Below are 27882 nucleotides of genomic sequence, written 5' to 3' on the forward strand. Positions count from 1 at the left end.
AGAACGATATTTTACTTAAGACATAATAAGGAACATCGCTGGTGTAAACTGTAAACAGCAGAGGTCCAAGGACGGAATCCTGAGGCACTCCACTTTCCACTAACCTGTCCTGTGAGAAAGATTCGCCAACTCTAACTTTGTAATGTCGATCTGTCAGAAAATCATCTATCCAACGAAGTAAAGTACCGCGAACTCCGAAATGTTTTAGCTTATGTAGAAGTCTGCGCTTAGGTACACGGTCAAAGGCTTTAGAGAAATCTAGATAAACAACGTCGACCGGCTGTGAACTGTTAAGGGATGACGTCCAGTCGTTAACACAATGTAAGAGATTGGTTAGAGTAGAGCGACCAGAGACCTGGAGAAGGAATTTGGTCATCTCCTCGGAGATAATGGCTTCCATAACTTTGGCAACTACTGGCAGCAAGCTAATAGGACGATAAATGTTGGGATCGAGTTTGTTGCCTTTTTTAAAAATAGGGGTAACGGAAGCATAATTAACGTTAAGGGTATTGCAAGCGTGTCTGCGCTTCCCTTATTAACAGTTTTGGTGTTAAACCATCTAAACCGGGTGAAGCGGCTGTGCGAAGTTTAATTAAATGTTGTTTGACATGATCCACTGTGAATTCAACTTGCTGTAAGGATGCGCTGACACGATTACAGTTAATAGCAGGTAGATAACCATCATTCGATTCTTTGGTAAAAATGCTAAAGAGAGAGTTTCGGAAGATTCTTTGTCAGAAGAGCATAAAGTCTGGTTGGATTTTTGAAGTAAAGGAATGGAAACTTTAGACATCATGGAGGAACGTATGTATTTGACTTTTTTAATGTTACCGTTTTCGATAACATTTGCTTCAAAATTTTGTCTTAGGGTTTTTAGAGATGTTTTTAAGTTGTTTGAAAATCTGCGGTGGCTTTGGAAATCACTAAGAAGCCCGGTGTGTTTAAATTTTCGCCATAGATGTCGTTTGTGGTTAATTTGTTTAATTGCTGTTCGATTTATCCAGGGTTTAAGGTTGTTTTTATAACTCTTACGGAAAGTGGTATTTGTAGAAATTATATTGTGGACTTTATCGAGAAATGCAGTCCACATTAATGAGGGGTCGTTTAAGTTTGCAAAAAATAAATGCCAGTCTATTTGAGAGAGTTCAATGTCCACTTCAGAAAAGTCGGTAGTACCATATGTTACAATATTATTTTTGCGGGGTAATATTTGATTGAACTGAATGTGAGCCGTTATAACTGCATGATCTGACTTTCCTATAGGAGAACTGACGTCGAGAGATGAAATCAGCTGTTCGTCATTAATAAGCACTAGATCTAAAGTAGAAGGTTGGTTATTATTTCTAAATCTAGTGGGTTCTGTAATGAGTTGTATCAGGTTTGAATTTACTACAAAGCTTTTAAATAAATTATGAGCGTTTTCGGCGTCAGATAATGAAGTTATTGGCCAGGTAATCTCTGGAAAGTTAAAATCTCCAGTAATGATAAGATTATCAAGAGATGATAGTTCTTCAAGTTTTGTGAAGAAAACATTATCGTGAGCAAGTAGTGTAGTAGGTGGACGATATATACATACTAAATTAAGGCAAAAAGAATTTTTAGTAACAGATAAGTGAATTGCATCTATTCCAGTAATATCTATTAGCTTAATGTTAATTTTGAAAGTTGTGGTAATAATATTAGATAAGTAAATGCATACAACGTCACCCACACGATTTTCTCTGTCTTTACGATATATTGTATATCCATTTATATTAACAGAGGAGTCAGGAATTGTGGGTTTAAGCCAGAATTCGGCAATACAAATAATTTCCGGTTTAATAAGATGCACTGTGCATACAAATTCGTCAAACTTAGCGGAAAGTGAGTCTAAAAATCTAAATAGTAGTTCTCTTTCAACTATTAGTGAATCGATTATCGAACCTGGTGCTGCTTCTGTTTCGCAAAATAACTCAGCTTCTCAATTTAGTTTAAAAACCAACGTTACTCCTATAAGTAATAATTTAAATAGCTAGATATACTATCTATAATTATTACCCCCGCTAGTAAATTAAATACTATGGCCGTGGCACCCGCTCCCGCTCTCGTTTTCCACGTCAATAAAGATCTTTCTATCGTACCTGATTACGATGGTAACCCTAATGAACTTCACAACTTCATTGAAGTTACTACAATGCTTCTTAATCATTTCTGGGATCATAATAATCCCGACAACTTTCAAAATCACATGATAACTCGAGGTGTACTGAATAAAATTAAAGAAAGAGCTCGAGAAGTCATTTCCGTATATGGGTGTAAGGATTGACCCACAATAAGGACCACACTAATTCAAAATTTGCCGATCAACGCAATGAAAATTCACTTACAAGAGACATGGTAAACTTAAAGTAAGGACCCAATCAAACTCCTCAACAATTTTACGAGAAAGTTATGTTATTTTTGAACACAATTTCGAATTACATCGAACTACGTACCGATAATGCAGATGTAAAGAGGAGCAAAAAGGAATTCTTTCAACAACAGGCCTTAACTAAGTTCTTATCAGGATTTCGAGAACCAATTGGATCAACCATACGATCAATGAGGCCTACAAATCTTACTTTCGCTCTTTAATTCATCGATGAAGAAAACAATATTAGATATTTGCAGAAAACGACCAATTTTTCATTGCCAAATAAGATTTCTACCCACAAACAACCCCAAAGACAACTGCGGTTCACAATACCACAATGGCAACAACCCATGCCCATGCCACAGTTACATCAACCATTTTTCGGAAGTAATCCAGCACCGTCCCGACCAACATTTACCCCAAGATGGCCAATACAACCCGCTCGATTTCAACCACCAATTCATGGCAAGCACACAACCTCCAAGACCTAACCCATGGACAAGCAGACCATCACAACAGTACAAACCAACACCGATGTCTGTAAGTACACGCCAAACGAGACATAACAGAGGTTGAAGCTTCAGAAACTTTAGGCCACAGCCAGAGCAACCACACACGCCAAAGTTCACCGTAGAAGAGCTGTTCAATATTGAACAACAAGACGAAAACGGTACCGATGCCTACTATGGAGAACAGGCATATTACTATCCAAATCAGGACGCATATTCAGATGACTACCACGTAGAAGATTACCAAAATGTCCAATGAGAAGAAAAAGAAGAAGAAGAAGATGTAAATTTTCCAAAACTCCAGGAGGAAAACCAAGAAACGTAATCGAACTCAATTCCTATTCAGAGAAAAAAGAACTTCCATATATCGAAATTAAAAATCCTCCCCTTAAACTTCTTCTTGATATAGGGGCAACCAACCAAATCATTTCTTAACCCCGAAATTGCATCCAAATTTTATAAAAATTTTATCAAACATGAACCGTTTGTAGTCAGTTCAATATTTCAGGAATATCACAGGAATATTGTGCTGAAATTACAATCTTGCCAGAATTTAACTCTAATATTAATTTAAAATTCTACCTTTTTAAATTCCATAAAACATTTGATGGTCTTATCGGCCTCAATAACCTAAAACTTCTACAAGCACATCTTAATTTCCCAGCATCCACACTAGCTACAGCACACTCAGTTCTCCCTATCTTTTATTATGAAACCAATAAAACACAATTTTATACAATTCAATTGGAACCCAGAACAATCACACAAGTACGATTTCCATAAAACGTTTGTTTTACTTCAGTAACAAACAAAAGGCACCATACTTATAATAGGCAACACTGACGAAGCTATTCAAGTAGCACTCACTGATCCTGTTAGAAGCAAGCAGATCTTCATGAATATCACCTGTACACTTCGGACATCATTCCTATGGAAACAGAAACAATAATAGATATCGATCCTTTCATTAGAATAGATCCTCTTAATCCAGAAGAAGAGATGCACATCAGACGTTTATGCAGAAAATTTGCAGATATATTCCATAATCCTGATGATACTTTAACATTTACAAATCAAATTAAACACCACATACGAACAACGGATGAAGTCCCAGTTTTTACAAAAACATATCGATATCCACACGTACATCGAGAAGAGGTTCAAAAACAGATAACATCAATGCTGGACCAACCAAGGCATTATCAGACCAAGTCAGTCACCCTGGTCATCTCCAATTTGGGTCGTACAGAAAGGTCGTCAGAAAGATAAATGAAAAGACTATAGACGATAGGTATCCAATCCCAAATATCACGGACATCCTTGATAAACTTGGACGCTGTCAATACTTTTCCACCCTTGATCTAGCCAGTGGATTTCACCAATTAGAAATTGCAGAGGAAGATATACAGAAAACAGCATTTAACGTGGAAATGGCCATTATGAATACCTTAGAATGCCTTTTGGTTTGAAGAATGCACCCTAAGAATGCGTCTACATTCAAGAGAATAATGGACAATGTGCTTAAAGGACTCATAGGAGAAATCTGCTTAGTATACATGGATGACATCATCGTATACTCAACCCCACTTAAGGAACACATGGTCAACCTTAAGAAAATCTTTGAAAGACTACGAGAAACTAGGTTCAAGATACAGATAGATAAATGCTAATTTAAAAAAAAAGAAGTTGAATTTTTGGGTCACGTCGTAACTCCCGAAGGAATAAAACCAAATCCAAGCAAAATAAAAGCCATAGACTATCCAATACCAAAGACTGCCAAGGAGATTAGAGGATTTCTCAGACTACTTGGATATTACAGAAAGTTCATTAAGGATTTCGCAAAAATAACAAAACCGCTCACCTCATGTTTGAAGAAAGATGCCAAGATAGAACACACTGAACAATTCCTCAATTGTATCAAAATATGCAAGAACCTGTTAACCAACGAACCACTTCTACAATATCTGGATTTTACGAAGCCTTTCAATCTCACCACAGATACAAGCAACTTTGCTATAGGTGCTATCCTGTCACAGGGTCCTGTAGGACCCATTTGATATGCATCAAGAATACTGAACGAGACCGAGCTTAAATATTCCACCATCGAAGAGGAAATGCTTGCAATCGTATGGGCTACTAAATATTTTCGACCTTATTTATTTGGAAGGAAGTTTAAAATTCTCTTTGATCACCGACCACTTCAATGGCTATTCTCTTTAAACGATCGGAACTCGAAACTCGTTAGATGGAGACTAAAACTTGAAGAATTCGATTATAAATTCATATACATAAGGAAAATCCAATACGAACGCTGATGCATTATCCCGTGTCGAAATCCACACTAAAGAAGTAAGTACCATTGACGAACACGTAGAAGAAATAATAAGTATATTATTCAGAAAATAAGATGACAACATATCCATGATCGACCATCCAAACTCAGTATGCGATCCAGATGAAGAAGATCCTATGGTTAACTTAGACGAAATTATCAAAGAAAAACAAACATCCGGCCTAACTGCAGAAGAAATGAAAGTAATAGACGAACTTCTACAAGAAGAAAACCAAAAGATTGAGAGTCAGCCAACAAAATCGCTATACCAACAAGACAACAACACAGATGGTACCCAGTATTCTACAAAGGAAAACCCAATACTCGAAATTCCAATTAGCGAAAGACCATTGAACTGTTACAACAACCAAATCATATTCAAATTGGTAAATTACAATCCTGCAAAACCTATAACAGAACAGTGCTTCCTAACAAAGAAAATAATGCACGCTCAACTAAGTAAAAACGAACTAAAAAACGATATTTTTAACTTCTTCAAGAACTACGTAGACACAAAAAAGAAAAACATTCAAGAATTCTGTATTTGATATTGTAAAATGTAACAATTTACCAGAAGATATAAGCAGTCCAGAAAGACAGGAAACCATCGTACAAGACTATCACCAAGGAAAAACAAATAATAGAGGAATTAATGAAACAGAAATTCAAATCAAAAAACACTATTACTGGCCAACGTTGAAAAAGAATATAGAAGACTATATTAATCTCTGCGATATTTGTCAAACAAACAAATACGACAGAAATCCTAAAAAACCTAATCCTAAAATCCTAAAAAAAAAAAAAAAAAGTTTTTGTTAACTCCAACACCAAACCACTGGAAATTGTTCACATAGACACATTTCAAGCAGCAGGACAAAAATTCCTTACCATCATTTTCAAAATACGGTCAAGTGTACCCAATAGAAGGATCAAACGCGATCAACATCTTAAACGCATTCCTGCTATTCATCACCCACCATGGACTACCACATATGATAATTTCCAATAGTGAAACTGAATTTAAGAATGGACTTATTCAAGAATTCGTGGACACTCACAAAATCTTAATTTACTACACAACACCTGATAACCCACAATCCAATGGAATGGTCGAGCGCTTTCACTCCACAATCATCGAGCATCTTCAACACAAAAGACCAGATGCTATACGCCATTATGGCATTCAACAACTCTATCCACTCAGCTACCAAACAGAAGCCCATCAACGTCCTTAATGGTCACATAGATGCTCAAGATCCATTCGACATTGACATTAATAGAACACTCATAAATAATTACACACAGGAGCACAGATTGAAAACAAAAGAGATGTATAAAGAAATAAATAAGAAATTGCAAGAGAGCAAACAGAAATACATTGAAAAGATAAACGAAAAACGACACTCGCCGACAACATAAAAACCCACCACGAAAATCTACACTCGAAAAACAGTAAAACGAAACAAACTGCTCCCCATATTTTTACTTAAAATAGTCAAAAATAACAATGCTGTTACTGTACATCATCTCAACCTTACTACCAACTACCATACTTGTAACATCAACCACCAATAACTAACCGCAAAAATACTTTACAGATGTATCTTAGTAACAGCCCAAGAAGTGAAAATCCAGGACCTTCGAGACAATCCAGGGATCCTTCCAGTTAAACTTGGAGAAGCCAGAATCCAAACTAGCACCCATGATTTCATCCATTATTTTCAATTGGAACCAATAGCACAAGAAATTGAAACATTGCCATATCAATATCAAACTACAACCACAGCTATAGAAAATGGTTCAAAAATTCAAGTTCGAAACGTTTTAGACCAGATGAATTTAGCCTTACAAACCACTATACAGATATTAGATGCAAATCACATTCGCAAAAATCAAAACTCTTCATAATGGACTTATAAAAACCAGACGAAATAAGATGAACTATCCAGAAAATGCTAGAACATCATCCAGCTTTTCAGCTACCATACTTCCAAGAAAAAGACCTGATGAAATATTACGAGATTGTAGAAGTAGATGGTTACTACTCCAACCACTCTCTAGTCTTTATCTTACATTTTCCCATTCTTTATTCCAAAGTATTCACATCTTTTCATCTATATTCACTTTCAACCATAAATAACACAATAATTATTCCACCTGGACCATATTTAGCTTCTAACTCAGAACTTTTTCAATACATGGACCTATCATGCAGAAAAAGTGAACCAAAGAAATTGATCTGTCCAGAGAAATTTCCACAGGAAAATACAGAAACCGACGACTGCATCAATCAAATCCTAAAATTAACCAATGATGCCGCCCAATGTCAAAACGTGCCGATCACAATTAGCACAACAATTTTCCAAAAAGTATCGGAAGCTCACTATATTGCTGTTTTCCCAAAAGCTACTAAAATCTCCACCCACTGTTCTACTTCCAAAATTGAAGTACTCAGAGGAAAATTTCTAATAGAACTATCCCCACGATATGAGTTTAGAACCAACAACAAAGTTTACATCAACTTCAAAGCAACAATAAAGGAAGAACCGTTAACCCTGCCAAAAATAAAAATTAAACTTCAAAGGGAAGATCCAACACTAAAACCTCTAAAATTAGATAGAATCCAATTAGATGAATTACATAAATTTTCAACGGAAGAAGAACGACTCCAACCCGTGGATCATTACCATCTATGGACACCACCAATATATATCGTGGGAACAGCCCTTATCATTACTTTGGTTTACAAATTACGAGAGAGATATGGAAAAGGAAGACAACTGAAAAAGAAGAAGAAGATACAGCTGATCCAGAATCCATACCTTCAGTTTTGTTCATCCCTCACAAAACTTCCCAAGGGGATGGAGAAATTAAGGTGCAGTAACCCCGGAGGTCAGCAACCCTAATCAACAGTTTTCTCAGCATTTCATTTTTATATAAAAGAAATACTATTGTAATTAAATTCAGTTATTTTCGATCAATAAAGCAGTGCAGTATAGTTGTAAAAGTTATTAAAGGGTCTTTTTAAAAAGTACCTTCGTGAGTTAAAACCTTTAAGTAGCAGGTGTCTCTACGGAAACGGCAATGCACCATCTCGGACAGAGGGTGGAGTACGTTATAGAAACCCAAGAAGTGATGTTGGGTGCATTTCTCGATGTAGAAGGAGCATTCGACAACAACTCCTACCGAATCACGCAAGGGCAATTAATCTAATCTAAAAGGATTATACGAAATATGTAGCGGTTATATTTGCCTACCACATTTGGTATTACTTATAAAGGGTTGTAACTGGGGACAGCAATTACTGAACTGGGATAGAGTAAGCAAACAAACCGAAACGTCTGCGAACGGCTACTCTTGATTTGGTTGGAGAGCTGGGTGTAAGTAAGTGAATAACAGAGTTTAGGAACTTAAGGTTTCTAAACTATTTAAATTGGACGCCGTTTACAAGAACCTTCCCGCCGGATCGAAAGAAAGGCTTTTCTCTCCTAAAAAATATAAAAGGGTGAGAATATTTTTAAAACAAATGATACTACACTTGGTATAGAGAGAAACATTACATATTAATTATTACTTAATCATAAACAGTTATTACAAATCTTCTTCTTCTTCGCGCGACTAGGATTACTCCTGTTTGTCTGCCTCTTATTCTGTTTCAGTCGTTGTTGACTGTACATTATCTTTCCACCTTTTTGGCGGCCTTCCAACGGGTCTTCTGCTATACGGCTTGTTGTTTTTACAGATGTTCGCTAATCTATCTGGTCCCATTCGGTTTACATGTTCGTTCCAGTTTTTTTTCTTGTTTTTATCCACCTGTTAATATTTTGAATTTTGCATTGTTCGCGTATACTTCTGTTGGGTTGTCTGTCTCTTAATGATATGCCCGCTACTGATCTTACTACTTTCATTTCGATATTGTTGATTTGTTGTTTCGTCTTTCTTGTATCGGTCCTTGTCTCCGCTGCATATGTTAGGATTGGTCTTACTGTTGTCTTGTATACTTTCATTTTGCTTTCCGTGGTCAGATATGTTTCTCCATATGGTTTCTGGAGACAACCACATTATTACAAATAATAATAATAAAATTTAAAAACAACTTACAATGGTGCTATCGGTTTACAACAAACTCTAGACGTTGGGGACACTATAGGAATTTAAATTATTATTAAATTTAAAATATCTAGATTTTTCAAAGGGGCTTACATGTCCGAAAGAGATAATACTGTCATATGTCGAAATTAAACATTAAAACTTATAATTTTATTTATTACAATTTTTCAACATGAAAGCAAAATTTTTTATTTTAATGAAAAATGTAAATTTTTACTTAGTAAAATTTTAACAAAAAATACTTTGTATCCCTGGCTGATGTACTTCCTTTAAGAAAGTTTTCGGAATCTAAATTGGACGAAATCACTGTACAGCTGTGCCCCATAAGCTGCAAATTGGTTTTGAGAAGTTGGAACGGATTCGGGCTTCGGGTTAAAAAACTGCAATCTTCAAAGTTGGCTTTTCAAACACTCCTTCTTGAAACCATGTGGACCTCTCAAATCTATGTAACGCTGCTTACAAATCTCCCACATGGGACACAACACGTCCAACAAATCGGTGATTAAATCAACAAAACTACCACATTTGTATTTGATTAGATTCACCTCTACATAAAAAAATGCCGATTTTTTTTTATTACCACGCCGTGGTTTATCCCTTTCAAGATCTCAATTCCAACTGGACTTGAACTCGAAAGAGTGGCGGAACATAACAGTGTCACAGTGGTGGTTGTTCCAGATCACCAGGGAATATACGGCAATAAAAGAACTTATGTACTTGCCAGAAGAGCATTAGTTACAAAATACTTCAGTCCAGAGCCGGCCGTGGGAGTGCCAACAAGGCCGTCTTCGGACATCATCCATGACCAGAAAAAGCCTGGATACAAAGGCAACATAACTCTCACTAGGAAAACATACACGGCCAAAGAAATTGCAAAATTTATATGGGACGGACATGTGCTAATAAGGCTAAAGTACTGCGGAAAACAAGCAGGAATCAGCTCAAAGACTTAAGCTACAGACTTGTACCAGAGAACCTGAAACAGTCAACCATATGGTACATGAGTGCCAAGTGACTTCAAAAACATATCGTACCCATCCACTAGACCTGTACAAGCTGGAGCATGGTTCCAGAATCCAGGAATGTTCATCATAAAGAAATTAAAGATGTACAGTAAGCCAACGGCTTCCATGAAACCAAAAAAAAGCGTTAATCGAACCGTTTAAAGAATAACTTTAAAAGCAAAGAGTATAAAAAATAATGAATGAAATATGTATTAAGATTAATGGTCGAAAAAAGAAGACATCAAAATAACGACAAACACACGTACAAAGACAAAGGGTATCCACCTCGAAAATACGTCCAGCTAAGGAAAAATAGTATAGGGAAAAATCCAAGGAAATTGTACTGCTACACAAAAAATCGGACAACTTTAACCTGGCAGTTGTCTCTATCTAAGAAATAGCGTATTTAAGAAATAAATTCAAGTCCTCTCCCACTACCACGGAGCATCTGTTATTATGCGCAGGATCTTATATTTTGAAATCTTTGGAGGACTTCAAGGTTTGAGTTACTAGCAGCACCCCAGAGTTCTATTGCGTATGTGCATACCGGCTTTAGGATGGATTTGTAGATAGGAGTTTATTTTCTATTTTTAGTCTGGACTTCCTGTCAATCAGCCAGTACATTTAATACAGTTTTAATCATAATTGTTTACATTTTGTGTAGAGATGTGCTCTCCACGTGATACGTCGATCTAAATGCATTTCGGGATACTTTACGTCAGTATAATATCAGTTATATTGAATAGTGAGACCAATTTTTACGAGAATTAGTGAGAATATACGTTATGTTATGTAGTACTATTTATTTTGTTTTCACGTTAATATCTAGATCAGTCACATTGTTTAGGAATATGCTTTAATTATTATATTAACTATATTTTCAGTAAGTATTTTTTAAATTAGACTAGAATAAGCTGGTGTATCGGATCGACCTATGGATGAGCAGTACGGCAAGAGATGGGTGCTTGCGGTTCGATGTTACTCACTCCATAGATCTCCACCGGGTGGGCGTATACGCCTAAAAAACCGAAATTAACTAAATGTACATATTTGACAAAAATAAAATAACATTACATAACTTTATCATAACTATTTACCTGTGTCCACATCTCTTACAACTACATCGGCGATTTCAAATATTTTTAACGGTAATGGCATTTTTTTATTGGCTGCTATTGTTTTCAAGATACCAGGTAGAAGCGTTGTACGACAAACTTGAAATTCCAATGTTTTCGGATTAGAGATGTGCACGGCTGGTACACTATCTATAGACGCAATACCTAATTTTGTAGATATGTCCTCTCTTGAACACTGAAAATAATTTAGTCAGTAAATTAATAAAAAATACATAAAATGCATGCGTAATCAAAAATAATACATTATCACGTAATAAACGAATATTACACTGTTTTCGAAAAATAGAGAAAAAGGTAGGAGGCTAGGAATAGGATTTTTAGTAATTGACGATGAAATAAACAATAATCTGAAATGAAAAACACAGTCAAGATTTGATTTCACGTACAAAGCGTCTATGTATCTGTTTATACGTATTTCGCTTTAATAAAGCTCATTAGAACAGCTATTCATTGGCGTTCTCAACGTGAAAAATAAATCTTTCCTATCTTTAAAAAGCAACAATAAAATGGCTTCGAAACGGACGCAATAGCGACATCTGATATTAAATCCGTAAAATAGTTTCGAAACACAATTCAGATTTCTGCCTTAATCTGAGCCTTCTAAAAATTGCAAGGCAAAGCAGACGTTGATAAAGATGTTAATAGAGACACGGGGAATTTAAAATTTGCATTCCACGACATGTCTCCTCAACGACACTATTTTTCACGTTGAGAACGCCTATGAATAGCTGTTCTGATGAGCTTTATTAAAGCGAAATACGTATAAACAGATACATAGACGCTTTGTACGTGAAATCAAATCTTGACTGTCTTTTTCATTTTATTCGGATCTACTCTGTATGAGTACAAGAAACCAATTCGCTAATGATTTCTGCTTAGTCTAAAAATTGCAAGGCAAAGCAGACGTTGATAAAGATGTTAATAGAGACATGGGGAATCTAAAATTTGCATTCCACGACATGTCTCCTCAACTAAGCAGAAATCATTAGCGAATTGGTTTCTTGTACTCATACAGAGTAGATCCGAATAAAATGAAAAAGACAGTCAAGATTTGATTTCACGTACAAAGCATCTATGTATCTGTTTATACGTATTTCGCTTTAATAAAGCTCATCAGAACAGATATTCATAGGCGTTCTCAACGTGAAAAATAATGTCGTTGAGGAGACATGTCATGGAATGCAAATTTTAGATTCCCCATGTCTCTCTTAACATCTTTATCAACGTCTGCTTTGCCTTGCAATTTTTAGAAGGCTCAGATTAAGGCAGAAATCTGAATTGTGTTTCGAAACTATTTTACGGATTTAATATCAGATGTCGCTATTGCGTCCGTTTCGAAGCCATTTTATTGTTGCTTCTTAAAGATAGGAAAGATTTATTTTTCACGTTGAGAACGCCTATGAATAGCTGTTCTGATGAGCTTTATTAAAGCGAAATACGTATAAACAGATACATAGACGCTTTGTACGTGAAATCAAATCTTGACTATTTTTTTCATTTTATTCGGATCTACTCTGTATGAGTACAAGAAACCAATTCGCTAATGATTTCTGCTTAGTTGAGGAGACATGTCGTGGAATGCAAATTTTAGATTCCCCATGTCTCTATTAACATCTTTATCAACGTCTGCTTTGCCTTGCAATTTTTAGAAGGCTCAGATTAATTGAGAAAAAGAAATTGCTCAGAGAAATCTGAATTGTGTTTCGAAACTATTTTACGGATTTAAACAATAATCTCTTTTACTCCTATATACACCTATAAAACACATGCACAAATGGTTTCGATACAGAAGAAAATAAATATAAGTATAATACGAGTAAAATAATAAAAGAGAAAGGGACAATAGGGGTAGAGGAGAGGGATATATACATATACTTAGAGGGAACCAAAAACATATTGGATGTTTTGTTAAATTATGGAATACAAATGGCCACAGAAAATTGTAAGACAAAACTGGAAAAGGAGATCTACCGGGTGGTCAATAAAAAACTACTCTCGGCATATCCTGTTAATGGGGCCTAGATGGCGTAATTAAATCACAAAAAATAAAACAGCAAAATTTACCAAATAAATGGACACTGGAAATACGATCACGGTATTCTTCGCAAAATTCTGCGTGTATTTGATTATACAAGTTTCAGTCTATCTTTTCAATTAAGCGGTGAAGGATCTGGAAATATTGTAATAAACAGCGCCTATAACTCCGATTCTAGTTACCCAATCTTTGCAAACTCAGTCTTGTCTTTCGCAACAATACAAAATTACAATTTTTAAGACATGTAATAAGTGACATGCACGCTACAGGGCGCTATCTTTTAGAAATTTAGTATTCTCTGGAACATATTAAACGGAAGGATGGAATATATGGACTACAAAAGAATAACAAATTGTCAAGAAAATCAAGGTAAGTTAGTGATAGAAATATTTTTTTAACTTTAATCAGGTTGTAAATCCTCATAGAAAATCAATCAATTTAGAAGATTCATAAAGCCTCTCTTCAGCAATTTAAGCTATTGTCATATTGTTGACATCGCCACTAGAGGACATTGAATTGTTTTTACATGGAAATTTTAAAAAGAATATCTGAAAATGATAAAAGAAACCGATGTGTAAAGAAACACACCAAAAAGTTACATATTTTTTTAGAGGGGGGGGTGGTCCAAATGTTCGAAACATACCTCGGTCCTAGAAGGTGGGCAGAACCGCCTTCCAGCCTCGGTTATGCAGTACTCCTCCAGCGTGGCCACGATGATATCCGAGGCCGCGCGCTAGCGTTGTTCGGATACCATCGCCGTCAATGCCAGAGACCTACCTGCTAAAAAAACACCCTCCTCAGCGGTTAATTACCGGCCGTATCGCCAGAATTGGGACGCAAGATCGGCACGGCATTCACCCGATCTTTCTTCACGCACAATTCTCGCACATTCTAGCACTTTCCCACTACGACGGAATTCTTCTCTCCCTCTATTCCTCCCTGTTCATGTTCAATCTCACCCCTTCTCATTCTGTCTTATCTTCTTTCTTGGTCATGGACACCCTGCCTACCTTCGGGTCGCCTTTCTTATTGTTCCTTTCTTTCCAATGTTCTCCTCACATATCTCTGAACTGCTCTCCACCGATCTGATAACCTAAGCATCTCCTCCACCAGTTCAGTGGCTGATTGCACCCTACTTCCTAGCTCTCTCATGCAGGCTCCTCTCACCTATCCATCTATCGGATACCAATAGAGTGTGTGAGACAGTGTCCGATATTTCACAATACAGGCATTTGTCATTTTCTGCCTTTCCAAATTTGTAAAGGTATGCCCTAAAGCAACCATGTCCTGTGAGCATCTGCGTCAGGAAATAATCCAAACGCCGGTGCCCGCAATCCATCCATCTTCTCAGATTAGGAATCAACGACTTCGTTCACTGCGCCACCCTTCTCATCTCATCCCATTCCTCTTGCCACACCATTATGGACCTTCCCCTTTCTTCTTTCTTTAAACGTTGTGTTGCTATGTCTTCATTTCTTCTCTCGTATATTCTTCCTCTTTCTCTTTCCACCGTGCTCCTGTTCTTTCTGAAACCGTACTGCCTGGATGACAGCCGGCCTGACTCTTCAATCACTGTGTCTATTCGCCCTCTTAGGAGCCTCTCGTATAATTTACCTATGTAACGACAGAAGGCAAACAGGTCGATACTTGTCTTCCCCCTTTGGGAGTAGCACTAGCCTCGAGATCCTCCAATTTGCCGGAAATCGCTGAGTTTCAAGCAGTACATTCATGTGGTCCAAAAGCCACGTCGGCTCCATATTGCCAATGCCTTTCACCGCTTCTTGTGGTATTCCATCGAGTCCCGGAGCCTTTCGTGTCTTTAGGGCACTCAACGCTTCGTTGACTTCGTCTACGGTAAAAGGTACAACTCGCTCAGCTTCGGCGTTCTACTGCACTCCATGGCAATGGCCAATAGAATAGTTTCCTGGCTACTGCCAAGAATTTAATGTTCTTCTCCTCTCCTTTGTTTCAGCTTGTGGACAAATTTTTTTGATGTCCTCTCTCTCCCATTTTCCTCCACTATACATGTTATTTGAGACATAGTCCCAATTCCTTCATTTTCATCTTCTTCCACGTATAATACGGGCAGGTCTGGGTACCTTGCTCTAAAATCCCCCTTCACTCTTGCGTCAGCAGCATCCTCTGTTACCAAGATTGCCACATTGTCCGCTGCCTCCAAAATTCCTTTTTCACAGATGGTTACTTTATCATAAACCTCCTCTGGCCATTCTTGATCTAGTACTTCACTTATTTCCTCGGTGCTTTCTGCCGTATCCATTTTCTTATATAGTTCCTCAATCCTTTTTCTTTGTAATTCTGGGTCCTCTTCCCAGTTTTCTCTCCGTGCGATTTCCTTTTCTTTTTTCTGTTAGTGTTGGTCGTCCATTCACTCTCGTCATTACTATCCGCCGTTTCGTTTTCACTGCCATTCTTCTCCACTGTTTCACCTATGTTCTCGTTTCCCCTTCGTTTTTCTCCTTTGGCTCAACATTTTCAGGAAGCAGGAGAAGCCGTGAAGATATTCTACTTGGGCGGCCCGCCTTCACACGAGGAAAAAAGTTACGTTTAGAGTATATACACTTCGTTACTTAATGTTTACAATGTTATTAAAAATCGCTATTCGATCATTTTTGTCAAACAATATCTAGATATCTTCTTCTTCTTCAGTGCCTTATCCGGTCCGGATGTTGGAGATTATCAAGGCTATCATGGTTTTGTTGACTGCTCTGCGAAACAGCTCCGCTGAGGTCATCCCAAACCATTGTCGGAGATTTTTCAACCACGAGATACGACGGCGTCCCGGTCCTCTTCTGCCAAATACTTTACCCTGCATAACAAGTTGAAGAATTCGATATTTTTCTTCGTTCCGAATCACGTGGCCGAGGTACTCAAGATAGTGGTACTAGATATCTGCTAAGTTAAAAATATATATTGTGTATCTTCTTTCTTCTTATTCTTAGTTCAGGAGAGAATCGTTAATCCCTGGCACTTTGTCGTAAGACCTTTGTACCATACCTTGTTTTTTCATTAAACTTTAATAAAAACAACTTGCTTATTGGTAGTTTTAGAATCTCTTCTAATTCAATCCTCAGTTGACCTGCGAATTCCTGCCTTATATCACTTAGCACATATCATAATTAACCAATGAAAGTTAAGAGATCTGACGTGTTTAAATTTTTATTTGTGGGGACGAATAAAAGATCTATTCTATGCCAACAGATCCACAACAAGAAATGACATGATCGAAAAAATACAATTACATCTGTTGCAGTTTCGCAAATATACAGGGTGGTCCTTAAGTAATTGTACAAACGGAAACCGTAGATTCTGCACTTTAAAATATTACGATTTAAGCCCACTTGCTTTAATAAAATGTTAATATTAAGAAAGATACAGGATGTTAAAGTGAAAATTAAAAATTTTATTTTTCGCTATAACTTTTACGTTTGTAAATATTTTTGGTCAAAAATTTATAATTATATGCTCGATATAAGTACGATAAATTATAATTTTATACATACTTTAATGTAACTGATAGAGGGCGCCACATGTGCCACATGTGTGGCATAGATGTGCGCTTAACTTTTTTGCTCTTTAAGATAGCTCTATTTGTGTTAAAAAATATTAAAGATACATTATTTCCACAAAGAAAAGGTATACTTGTTAGTAACCACAAAATTTAACCGTTTTTGAGATAATCGCATTTTATAAGTCAGCTGCATAATAATTCTTAGTTGTGATATTTGTGCGGTAAAGCACTGAATACCTGTAGATAAGCATAATTCATAGTTTATTCTTATTAAAACAACTCAAAGATGATAATGTAACATTACAAAAATTTTGTTATGGCTGCATAATGTCTTATTGGAGAAAATATTCTTCATCTTCTTCTTTAGGTGCCGTGTCTGTATTCAGACGTTGGTCGTCATCATGTTTACAATTTCCCTTTTCTATCGCTTCTTAAGTTTCTATACCTACTGGCGTTGTATTACTTTTTCCCTATTGTAAAATGCTGAAAACCCAAAATATGTGGTTTATGTAAGATGGCACACCATCACATTCTAGATAGAAGGCAGTGAGAATATACTTAAATATAACTTTTGTGAACGTAGGATTGGTCGTGGCAGTCATATTCCTTGGAAATGTGGTGAGATATTTATATAATTCCTTAATTTATAAAAAAAATCCCAAAAGAATACTTATTATTCATTACATAAATTGTTTAACTATTTTGATTAGGACAATTAGAAACTAAAGCACAGGTACTGAATAACACATACGTGTCTTGTTTTATAATACTTTTGCTACAAATCTAACCTTAAAGACTTAGCATTTTTACAAAAACATCATCGTTGGCCTAATAAGCGATATTGTTATAAATAAAGTAAACACACAGGCAATTTAGTTCAGCATATTATTAGTTCGTTAGTTAATCATAATAGTGCATTTGTTCGATATGTAATTATAGTTACTCGTAAGCTGTATACAAGAATCCAATGAATGAGATACATCACAGTTTAATACATTATTTAACCTCTGCGACAAATAAGATGTAGTTCCATAATATACCAAAAGATTTGGATATGTATTAAAAAGAATACATTCATTCATTATACATTGTAGCCACCAAGTAGCCCAGAATTTAATCCGCTTGATTTTGGTGTATGGGGTGTATTAAAACAACGTGTCTATAAGAATCCCATAAACATTCACAACCAACTATGGGAAGAAATAATTAGAAATAACTACTGGTTTCTTTAGAACCAATGATGCTATTTAATATGGACGATTTTTATGGAATATATTGACAAATGAATTAATGCAATTGGTGGACATATCGAACACGTACTTTTGACAAAAAATATGTTATTTAGTTTAATTATTTCTTAATTTGGTTTGTAAACAAAATGTTTTGATTATGACTTTAATTTAACATAAAACGTAAAATGTTTTATGTAAAATCCTATTATTCTGTTATTTTGTTAAAATCCTACTATTAATTATCCTGGTGATATATTTATTTTATTTAATATTTCGTTAACTATTAACTTTAGTTAAAGGTATTTTATACCAAAATTTAGATTTATTAACGTTTTTGTCTATTTTTCCTTCGTTGGCTGGAGTAATTGCCTTAAATCAGAATTATGCAGCTGATTTGTAAAATGCGATAAACTCGCGAAGGTACTTTTTAAAAAGACCCTTTATTCACTTTTACAACTATACTGCACTGCTTTATTGATTGAAAATAACTGAATTTAATTACAATACTATTTCTTTTATATAAAAATTAAATGCTGACAAAACTGTTGATTGGGTTTGCTGACCTCCGGGGTTACTGCACCGTAATTTCTCCATCCCCTTGGGAAGTTTTGTGAGGGATGAACAAAACTGAAGGTATGGATTCTGGATCGGCTGTATCTTCTTCTTCAGTTGTCTTCTTTTTCCATATCTCTCGTAATTTGTAAACCAAAATAATGATAAGGGCTGTTGCCAGGATATATATTGGTGGTGTCCATAGATGGTAATGATCCATTGTTTTTAAAGACACGGGTTGGAATCTTTCTTCTTCCGTTGAGAGTTTATGTAGTTCATCTAACTGGATTCTATCTAATTTTAGAGGCTTTACTGTTGGATTTTCCCCTTGAAGATTAACTTTTATTTTTGGCAGGGTTAACAGTTCTTCTTTTATTGCTGCTTAGGAGTTGATGTAAACTTCGTTGTTGGTTCTGAGCTCACATCCTGGGGGTAATTCTATTAGAAATGTTCCTTTGAGTACTTCAATTTTGGAAGTAGAACAGTGGGTGGAGATTTTAGTAGCTTTTGAGAAAACAGCAATATAGTGAGCTTCCGATACTTTTTGGATAATTGTTGTGCTAATTGTGATCGGCACGTTTTGACATTGGGCGGCATCATTGGATAATTTTAGGATTTGATTGATGCAGTCGATAGTTTCTGTATTTTCTTGCGGGAACTTCTCTGGACAAATGAATTTCTTTGGTTCACACTTTTCGCATGGTAGGTCCATGTATTGAAAAAGTTCTGAGTTAGAAGCTAAATATGGTCCAGGTGGAATAATTATTGTGTTATTTATGGTTGGAAGTGAATATAGATGAAAATATGTGAATACTTTGGAATAAAGAATGGGAAAATGTAACATAAAGACTAGAGAGTGGTTGGAGTAGTAACCATCTACTTCTACTATCTCGTAATATCTCATCAGGTCTTCTTCTTCGAGGTATGGTAGCTGAGAAGCTGGATGATGTTCTAGCATTTTCTGGATGGTCCATCTGATTTCGTCTGGTTTTATAAGTCCATTATGAAGAGTTTTGATTTTTGCGAATGTGATTGCTCTCTGTAGGTCATCTAATATTTGTATAATGGTTTGTAAGGCTAAATTCATCTGGTCTAAAACGTTTCGAACTTGCATGTAATGGTTGAAATCAAAGACGAATTGGTTTAAGTCTGTTCGGATTTTGTTGGTTTCTGCGGCTATTATCTCTTGATTGTGGGTTAGTAGTGTCACTGTCTCGTTATAGTTGTTCATTATTTTCTTATTAAGGCTTAATTGGTTATTAATGTTGTTAATAATATTTTGTTGATTGAGTTTAAGTGACTGAATTGCTGCATCGTATCTTTCTGCGTCTTCTTGATCTAAGTTTCCTGGGATGGATTTTATAATATTTCCTAATCCATTGATAAGACCTCTTTTATTTCTGGTTGCTGGATAAACTGAGTCGAGTTTCTCTTGGGCTGTTTTAAGAAGATACTGCAATGTTTTTTCGAAGTTCTGTAGACTGTCGAAGTACGGCTGACTTAGTCCATTTTCTATAGCTGTAGTTGTAGTTTGATATTGATATGCCAATGTTTCGATTTCCTGTGCTATTGGTTCCAATTGGAAATAGTGGATGAAATCATGGGTGCTGGTTTGGATTCTGGCTTCTCCAAGCTTAACTGGGAGGATCCCTGGATTGTCTCGAAGGTCCTGGATTTTCACTTCTTGAGCTGTTACTGAGATACATCTGTAAAGTATTTTTGCGGTTAGTTTTTATTGGTGGTTGATGTTTAATATTTTTCTTATGCACCGTAGTATCTTGGGTATCAACAGTAACAGGATTGTTGTTTTGGACTATTTTAGGTGAAAATCTGGGGAGCAGTTTGTTTCGTTTTACTGTTTTTCGAGTGTATATTTTCGTGCTGGGTTTATATGTTATCGGAGAGTGTCGTTTTTCGTTTATCTTTTCAATGTTTTTCTGTTTGCTCTCTTGCAATTTCTTATTTATTTCTTTATACATCTCTTTTGTTTTCAATCTGTGCTCCTGTGTGTAATTATTTATCAGTGTTCTATTAATGCCAATATCGAATGGATCTTGAGCATCTATGTGACCATTAAGGACGTTGATGGGCTTCTGTTTGGGAGCTGAGTGAATAGAATTGTTGTATGCCATAATGGCGTATAGCATCTGGTCTTTTATGTTAAGTGTTTTCTTTTAATATTCGAATATGCTCGATGATTGTGGAGTGAAAGCGTTCGATCATTCCATTGAATTGCGGGTTATCAGGTGTTGTGTAGTGGATTAAGATCTTGTGAGTCGAATGCGTTTAAGATGTTAATCGCGTTTGATCCTTCTATTGGGTACGCTTGACCGTATTTTGAAAATGCGTCGATAATGGTAAGGAATTTTTGTCCTGCTGCTTGAAATGTGTCTATGTGAACAATTTCCAGTGGTTTCGTTGGTGTTGGGGTTAACATAAACTTCAGTTTTTCTGGATTTCTGTCGTATTTGTTTGTTTGGCAAGTATCGCAGAGATTAATATAATCTTCTATATCCTTTTTCAACGTTGGCCAGTAATAATGTTTTCTGATTTGAATTTCTGTTTCATTCATTTCTCTATGATTTGTCTTTCCTTGGTGATAGTCTTGTACAATGGTTTTCTGTCTTTCTGGACTGCTTATATCTTCTAGTAAATTGTTACATTTTACAAGATCAAATGCAGAATTCTTGAATGTTTCTCGAAGTATGTTGCAGACAGACTGGTAGAGTTCATCAGTTTCGAATAGGATGGCATATTTCTTTTTGGTATCGATGTAGTTCTTGAAGAAATTAAAAATATCGTTTTTCAGGTCGTTTTTATCTAGTTAGACGTGCATTCTTTTCTTTGTTAGGAAGCACTGTTCTGTTATAGGTTTTGCAGGATTATAATTTACCAATTTGAATATGATTTGGTTGTTGTAACAGTTCAATGGTCTTTCGCTGATTGGAATTCCGAGTATTGGGTTTTCCTTTGTAGAATGTTGGGTACCATCTGTGTTGTTATCTTGTTGGTATAGCGATATTGGTGGCTGACTTTCAATCTTTTGGTTTTCTTCTTGTAGAAGTTCGTCTATTACTTTCATTTCTTCTGCAGTTAGGCCGAATGTTTGTTTTTCTTTGATAATTTCGTCTAAATTAACCATAGGATCTTCTTTATCTGGATCGCATACTGAGTTTGGATGGTTGATCATAGATATGTTGTCATCTTCTTTTCTGGATAATAGACTGATTATTTCTTCTACGTGTTCGTCAATGGTACTTACTTCTTTAGTGTGGATTTCACGGAATAATGCATCAGCGTTCGTATTGGATTTTCCTTTTTTGTATATGACTTCATAATCGAATTCTTCGAGTTTTAGTCTCCATATAACAAGTTTCGAGTTCGGATCTTTTAAAGAGAATAGCCATTGAAGTGGTCGGTGATCGGAGAGAATTTTAAACTTCCTTCCAAATAAATAAGGTCGAAAATATTTAGTAGCCCATACGATTGCAAGCATTGCCTTTTCGATGGTAGAATATTTATGCTCGGTCTCGTTCAGTGTTCTTGATGCATATGCAATGGGTTTGTTTTGTCCTACAGGACCCTGTGACAGGATAGCACGTATAGCAAAGTTGCTTGCATCTGTGGTGAGATTGAAAGGCTTCGTAAAATCCGAATATTGTAGAAGTGGTTCGTTGGTTAACAGGTTTTTGCAGATTTTGATACGGTTTAGGAATTGTTCTGTGTGTTCTCTCTTGGCATCTTTCTTTAAACATGAGGTGAGGGGTTTTGTTATTTTTGCGAAATCCTTAATGAAATTTCTGTAATATCCAAGTAGTCCTAGAAATCCTCTAATCTGCTTGGTAGTATTTGGTATGGGATAGTCTATGATGGCTTTAATTTTGCTTGGATTTGGTTTTATTCCTTCAGGAGTTACGACGGGGCCCAAGAATTCAACTTCTTTTTTTAAAAATTCGCATTTGTCTATCTGTATCTTGAACCTAGTTTCTCGTAGTCTTTCAAAGATTTTCTTAAGGTTGACCATGTGTTCCTGAAGTGAGGTTGAGTATACGATTATGTCATTCATGTATACTAAGCAGATTTCTCCTATGAGTCCTTTAAGCACATTGTCCATTATTCTCTGGAATGTAGACGGTAAACCAAAAGGTATTCTAAGGTATTCATAATGGCCATTTTCTACGTTAAATGCTGTTTTCTGTATATCTTCCCCGGTCTTTACTATTTGGTGAAATCCACTGGCTAGAACGAGGGTGGAAAAGTATTGACAGCGTCCGAGTTTATCAAGGATGTCCGTGATATTTGGAATTGGATACCTATCGTCTATGGTCTTCTCATTTATCTTTCTGTAATCTACTAAGAGGAAGTCATGGCTGCGAAATATTAGAGACTGGACAAACATGACTGTAGACGAATTATTCCACGTTGCAAAAGACAGAGAAGCTTTTAAAAATGTGGTCGCCAACCTCCGTTAATGGGGACGGCATAGGAAGAAGAAGAATTGACTACGATTCTCCATTTAATTTTTCCAGAGGCGTCTGGTTTTTTTGGTACGACCCAAATTGGAGATGACCAGGGTGATTGACTTGGTCTGATGATGCCTTGGTCCAGCATTGATGTGATCTATTTTTGAACCTCTTCTCGATGTACGTGTGGATATCGATATGATTTTGTGAAAACTGGTTCATCCGTTGTTCGTATGTGGTGTTTTATTTGATTTGTAAATGTTAAAGTATCATCAGGATTATGGAATATATCTGCAAATTTTTTGCATAAACGTCTGATGTGCATCTCTTCTTCTGGATTTATATGATCTGTTCTGATGAGAGGATCGCTATCTATTATTGTTTCTGTTTCCATTGAAATGATGTCCAAGGTATACAGGTGATATTCATGAAGATCTATTGGATTGCTTCTAACAGGATCGGTGAGTGCTACTTGAATAGGTTCATCAGTATTGTTGATCATTTCGGTCCAGGCTAGATGATTGCAGGCTTCACTGAGAGTTTCTCTTAGAGTTGCCCCTTGTATTTCTTGTTTTGGTATAAGTATGGTGCCTTTTGTTTGTTTTACTGGAAGTCGTGTGATTGTTCTGGGTTGCAATTGAATTGTATAAAATTGTGTTTTGTTGGTTTCATAATAAAAGATAGGGAGAACTGAGTGTGCTGTAGTTAGTGTGGATGCTGGGAAATTAAGATGTGCTTGTAGAAGTTTTAAATTATCGAGGCCGATAAGACCATCAAATGTTTTATGGAATTTAAAAAGGTAGAATTTTAAATTAATATTAGAGTTAAATTCTGGGAAGATTGGAATTTCAGCACAATATTCCTGTGAATGGTTTTGAAATATTGAACTGACTAAAAACAGTTCATGTTTCATAAAATTTTTATGAAATTTGGATGCAATTTCGGGGTTAAGAAATGATTTGGTTGCCCCTGTATCGAGAAGAAGTTTAAGGGGAGGATTTTTAATTTCGATATATGGAAGTTCTTTTTTATCTGAATAAGAATTGAGTTCGATTACGTTTCTTGGTTTTTCTCTTGGAGTTTTGGAAAATTTACATCTTCTTCTTCGTATTGGGCATTTTGGTAATCTTCTACGTGGTAGTCATCTGAATATGCGTCCTGATTTGGATAGTAGTATGTCTGTTTTCCATAGTAGGCATCGGTATCGTTTTCGTCTTGTTGTTCAATATTGAACAGCTACTTTACGGTGAACTTTGGGGTGTGTGGTTGCGGTTACTGCGGCCTAAAGTTTCTGAAGCTTGAACCTCTGTTATGTCCCGTTTGGCGTGTACTTATAGACATCGGTGTTGGTTTGTACTGTTGTGGTGGTCTGCTTGCCCATGGGTTAGGTCTTGGAGGTTGTGTGTTTGCCATGAATTGTTGCCTTGGTTGTTGGAATCGAGCGGGTTGTATTGGCCATCTTAGGGTAAATGTTGGTCGGGACGGTGCTGGATTACTTCCGAAAAATGGTTGATGTAACTGTGGCCTGGGCATGGGTTGTTGCCATTGTGGTGGTGTTGTGAACTGCGGCTGTTTCTGGGGTTGTATGTGGGTAGAATTCTTATTTGGCAATGAAAAATTGGTTGTTTTCTGCAAATATCTAATATTGTCTTCTTCTTGGATGAATTGAAGAGCGAAAGCAAGATTTGTAGGCCTCATTGATCGTATGGTTGATTCCATTGGTTCTCGTAATCCTGCTAAGAAAGTAGTTAGGGCCTGTTGTTGAAAGAATTCCTTTTTGCTCCTCTTTACATATGCATTGTCGGTATGTAGTTCGATATGATTCGAAATTGTGTTTAAAAGTGACATTACTTTCTAGTGAAATTGTTGAGGAGTTTCGTTGGGTCCTTGCCGTAAGTTTACCATGTCTCTTGTAAGTGAATTTTCATTACGTTGATCGGGAAGTTTTGAATTAGTATGGTCCTTATTGTGAGCCAATCTTTACACCCATATACGGAAATAATTTCTCGAGCTCTTCCTTTAATTGTATTCATTACACCTCGAGTTATCATGTGATTTTGGAAGTTATCGGGATTATTATGATCCCAGAAATGATTAAGAAGCTAAGAGATGAAGCTTGTGAAGCAATTAAATTATGATTAGAAAAAAGATTAAATTTGCTTACAGATAAATGATGATGCTTGGGCGCATTTTTTTTCGAAGGAACTGGTTTCTTTTCTTCTTTCGCTTTCTTTTTATCGTCTTTCGTCGTATAAAGTGATTTCTACACTTTAACACTGGATTTTCGTTGACTTCTGGGGTTAAACGGCCGTAGTTTTCCCTGGAAGTTGGTTGGTTCGTAGCGGGTAAACGTTTAAGAACGACGAGGATCTTCTGTAGACTCTCCCACTATCTTACTGCACTGTGCCACTTAAAGGTTTAAACTCGCGAAGGTACTTTTTAAAAAGACCCTTTATTAACTTTTACAACTATACTGCACTGTTTTATTGATTGAAAATAACTGAATTTAAGTACAATACTATTTCTTTTATACAAAAATTAAATGCTGACAAAACTGTTGATTGGGTTTGCTGACCTCCGGGGTTACTGCACCGTAATTTGTGCATCAAATTATAATTTCTCATCTTTAAAAGTACCCAGTTGTAAATTTTTATGCATAAATGTTGACAATCATAAAAGTTATAGCGAAAAATAAAATTTTAAATTTGCACTTTAACACCCTGTATCTTTCTTAATATCAACATTTTATTAAAACAATTTGGCTTAAATCGTAATATTTTAAAGTGTAGAATCTACTGTTTCTTTTTGTACAATTACTTAAGGACCACCCTGTATATAAACGTTTATAAAATATTAACAGACTTGTGTTAGTTTTGATTCTCCCCGTATATATAGCCAAGCCAAGATTCGTGTACAAAAATACAGCTGTGTTAAAAACCACACAATACAAGACGAGCCATCTGCAAAATGACACAGCCGTGGGTTAGAGATAAGCGATGATTTCAATATGCCAAAAACAAAGGACCCTTAAGTTAGCGGGGACAAATGAGCGGAATCCAATTTAACCTACGTAATATTTTTTCACCAATTTATTACCACCCTAATAATTTTTCACCACCAAACCAACCTTAAGGGGAGCGATTCTGCTGGCTTAAAGTTGAAGCTAGCAGAATTCAGAAAAAAAACTTTTTGCTTATGGCATATTTTTTCACCCATTTTTCACTAATTTATTACCACACTAAAAATTTTTCACCACCAAACCACCCTTAATGGGAGCGATTCTGCTGGCTTAAGGTTCAAGCTAACAGAATTCAGAAAAAAAACTTTTTGCCTATGGCATATTTTTTCATCCATTTTTCACCAATTTATTACGACCCTAATAATTTTTCACCACTAAACCACCCTTAAGGGGAGCGATTTTGCTGGCTTACGGTTAAAACTAGTAGAATTCCAAAAAAATATTTATGATATACCACAGTGCTCTGCTAGGTTTTTATGAATTTATTACCACCTTAGTAATTTTTCACCTGTTAACTACGCCTTAAGGAAAGTCAATAATTCTAGATTAAAATTTAAGGGGTTAGGTAAGTTATTTTTTTTTCAAATTCACTCTCCTTTACTTATAACTGAAATAAAAAAAACTGTTTTTAAAATGTTTACTAAACTTTAACCACCCTGATAATCTTGCACTCCTAAACCAATCTTATTTGGAAACGTTTCTGATAGCTTAATATTTGAGCCAGCGAAATTAGAAAAACATATATTTTTGAAATGCCACAGTGTTCTGCTAGGTTTTAACGAATTTATTACCACTCTAGTAATTATTTACGCATCAAGTGCCTCTTATGGAACGCTAATAATTCTGTTTGTTTAAAATTTAAGGTGAAAAAAATGGTTTTTTACAATTTCACGCTCCTTTACTTATAACTGAAATAAAAACTATTCTGTTAAGTTTAGACTAAACTTTGATTACCATGATAATTTTTCACCAATAAACCAATCTTATTTGGAAATGTTCCTGCTAGCTTAATATTCGAGCCAGCGGAATTAATAAAAATTATTGTTGAAATACCACAGTGTTCTGCTAGGTTTTTACGAATTTGAAGATCATCAAAAATTTTTTTTTTAATTTTACTGTACTCTATCAATCAATATTTCTGTTAGTTTAAAATTTAGTATACTTATAATTGAAATAAAAAAGTGTTCTGGTAAGTTTTTACTACACTTTCACCACCCTGATAATTTTCCGCCACTAAAGCAATTTTATTTGCAAACGTTCCCGCTAACTAAATATTCGAGCCAGCAGAATTTAAAAAATATATATTTGTGAAGTACCACAGTGTTTTGATAGGTTTTTACAAATTTATTACCATCCTATTAATTTTTCACTTGGTAACTTAGGTTAAAATAAAAAAATAATTTTTAAATACCACTGTATGCTACAAACCTTTTGCAATTCACTTACCACTTTCATAATTGTTTACAGACGGAATACCAAACGAGTTACTGAAATATTGTGAAGCAGTAATGACAGAACAATTAACAACATTAATTAATAAAATTATAACACACAATAAAATACCGGAAG

General features: G+C 35.8%; 1 protein-coding gene across 2 annotated transcripts in view; it reads right to left on the minus strand.

The window, feature by feature from the left end:
• The window catches only part of beta-PheRS (phenylalanine--tRNA ligase beta subunit), a 212810-nt gene that overhangs the window by 69453 nt on the left and 115475 nt on the right, over window positions 1-27882 (minus strand). For both annotated transcript variants that reach the window (XM_072529913.1, XM_072529912.1), the window contains exon 8: window positions 11445-11658. In XM_072529913.1, the coding sequence (XP_072386014.1) occupies window positions 11445-11658 (214 nt within the window). The remainder of the gene's footprint in view (window positions 1-11444; window positions 11659-27882) is intronic.

This window comes from Diabrotica undecimpunctata, chromosome 4 (genome assembly GCF_040954645.1).
Source record: "Diabrotica undecimpunctata isolate CICGRU chromosome 4, icDiaUnde3, whole genome shotgun sequence".
NCBI lineage: Eukaryota > Metazoa > Arthropoda > Insecta > Coleoptera > Chrysomelidae > Diabrotica > Diabrotica undecimpunctata.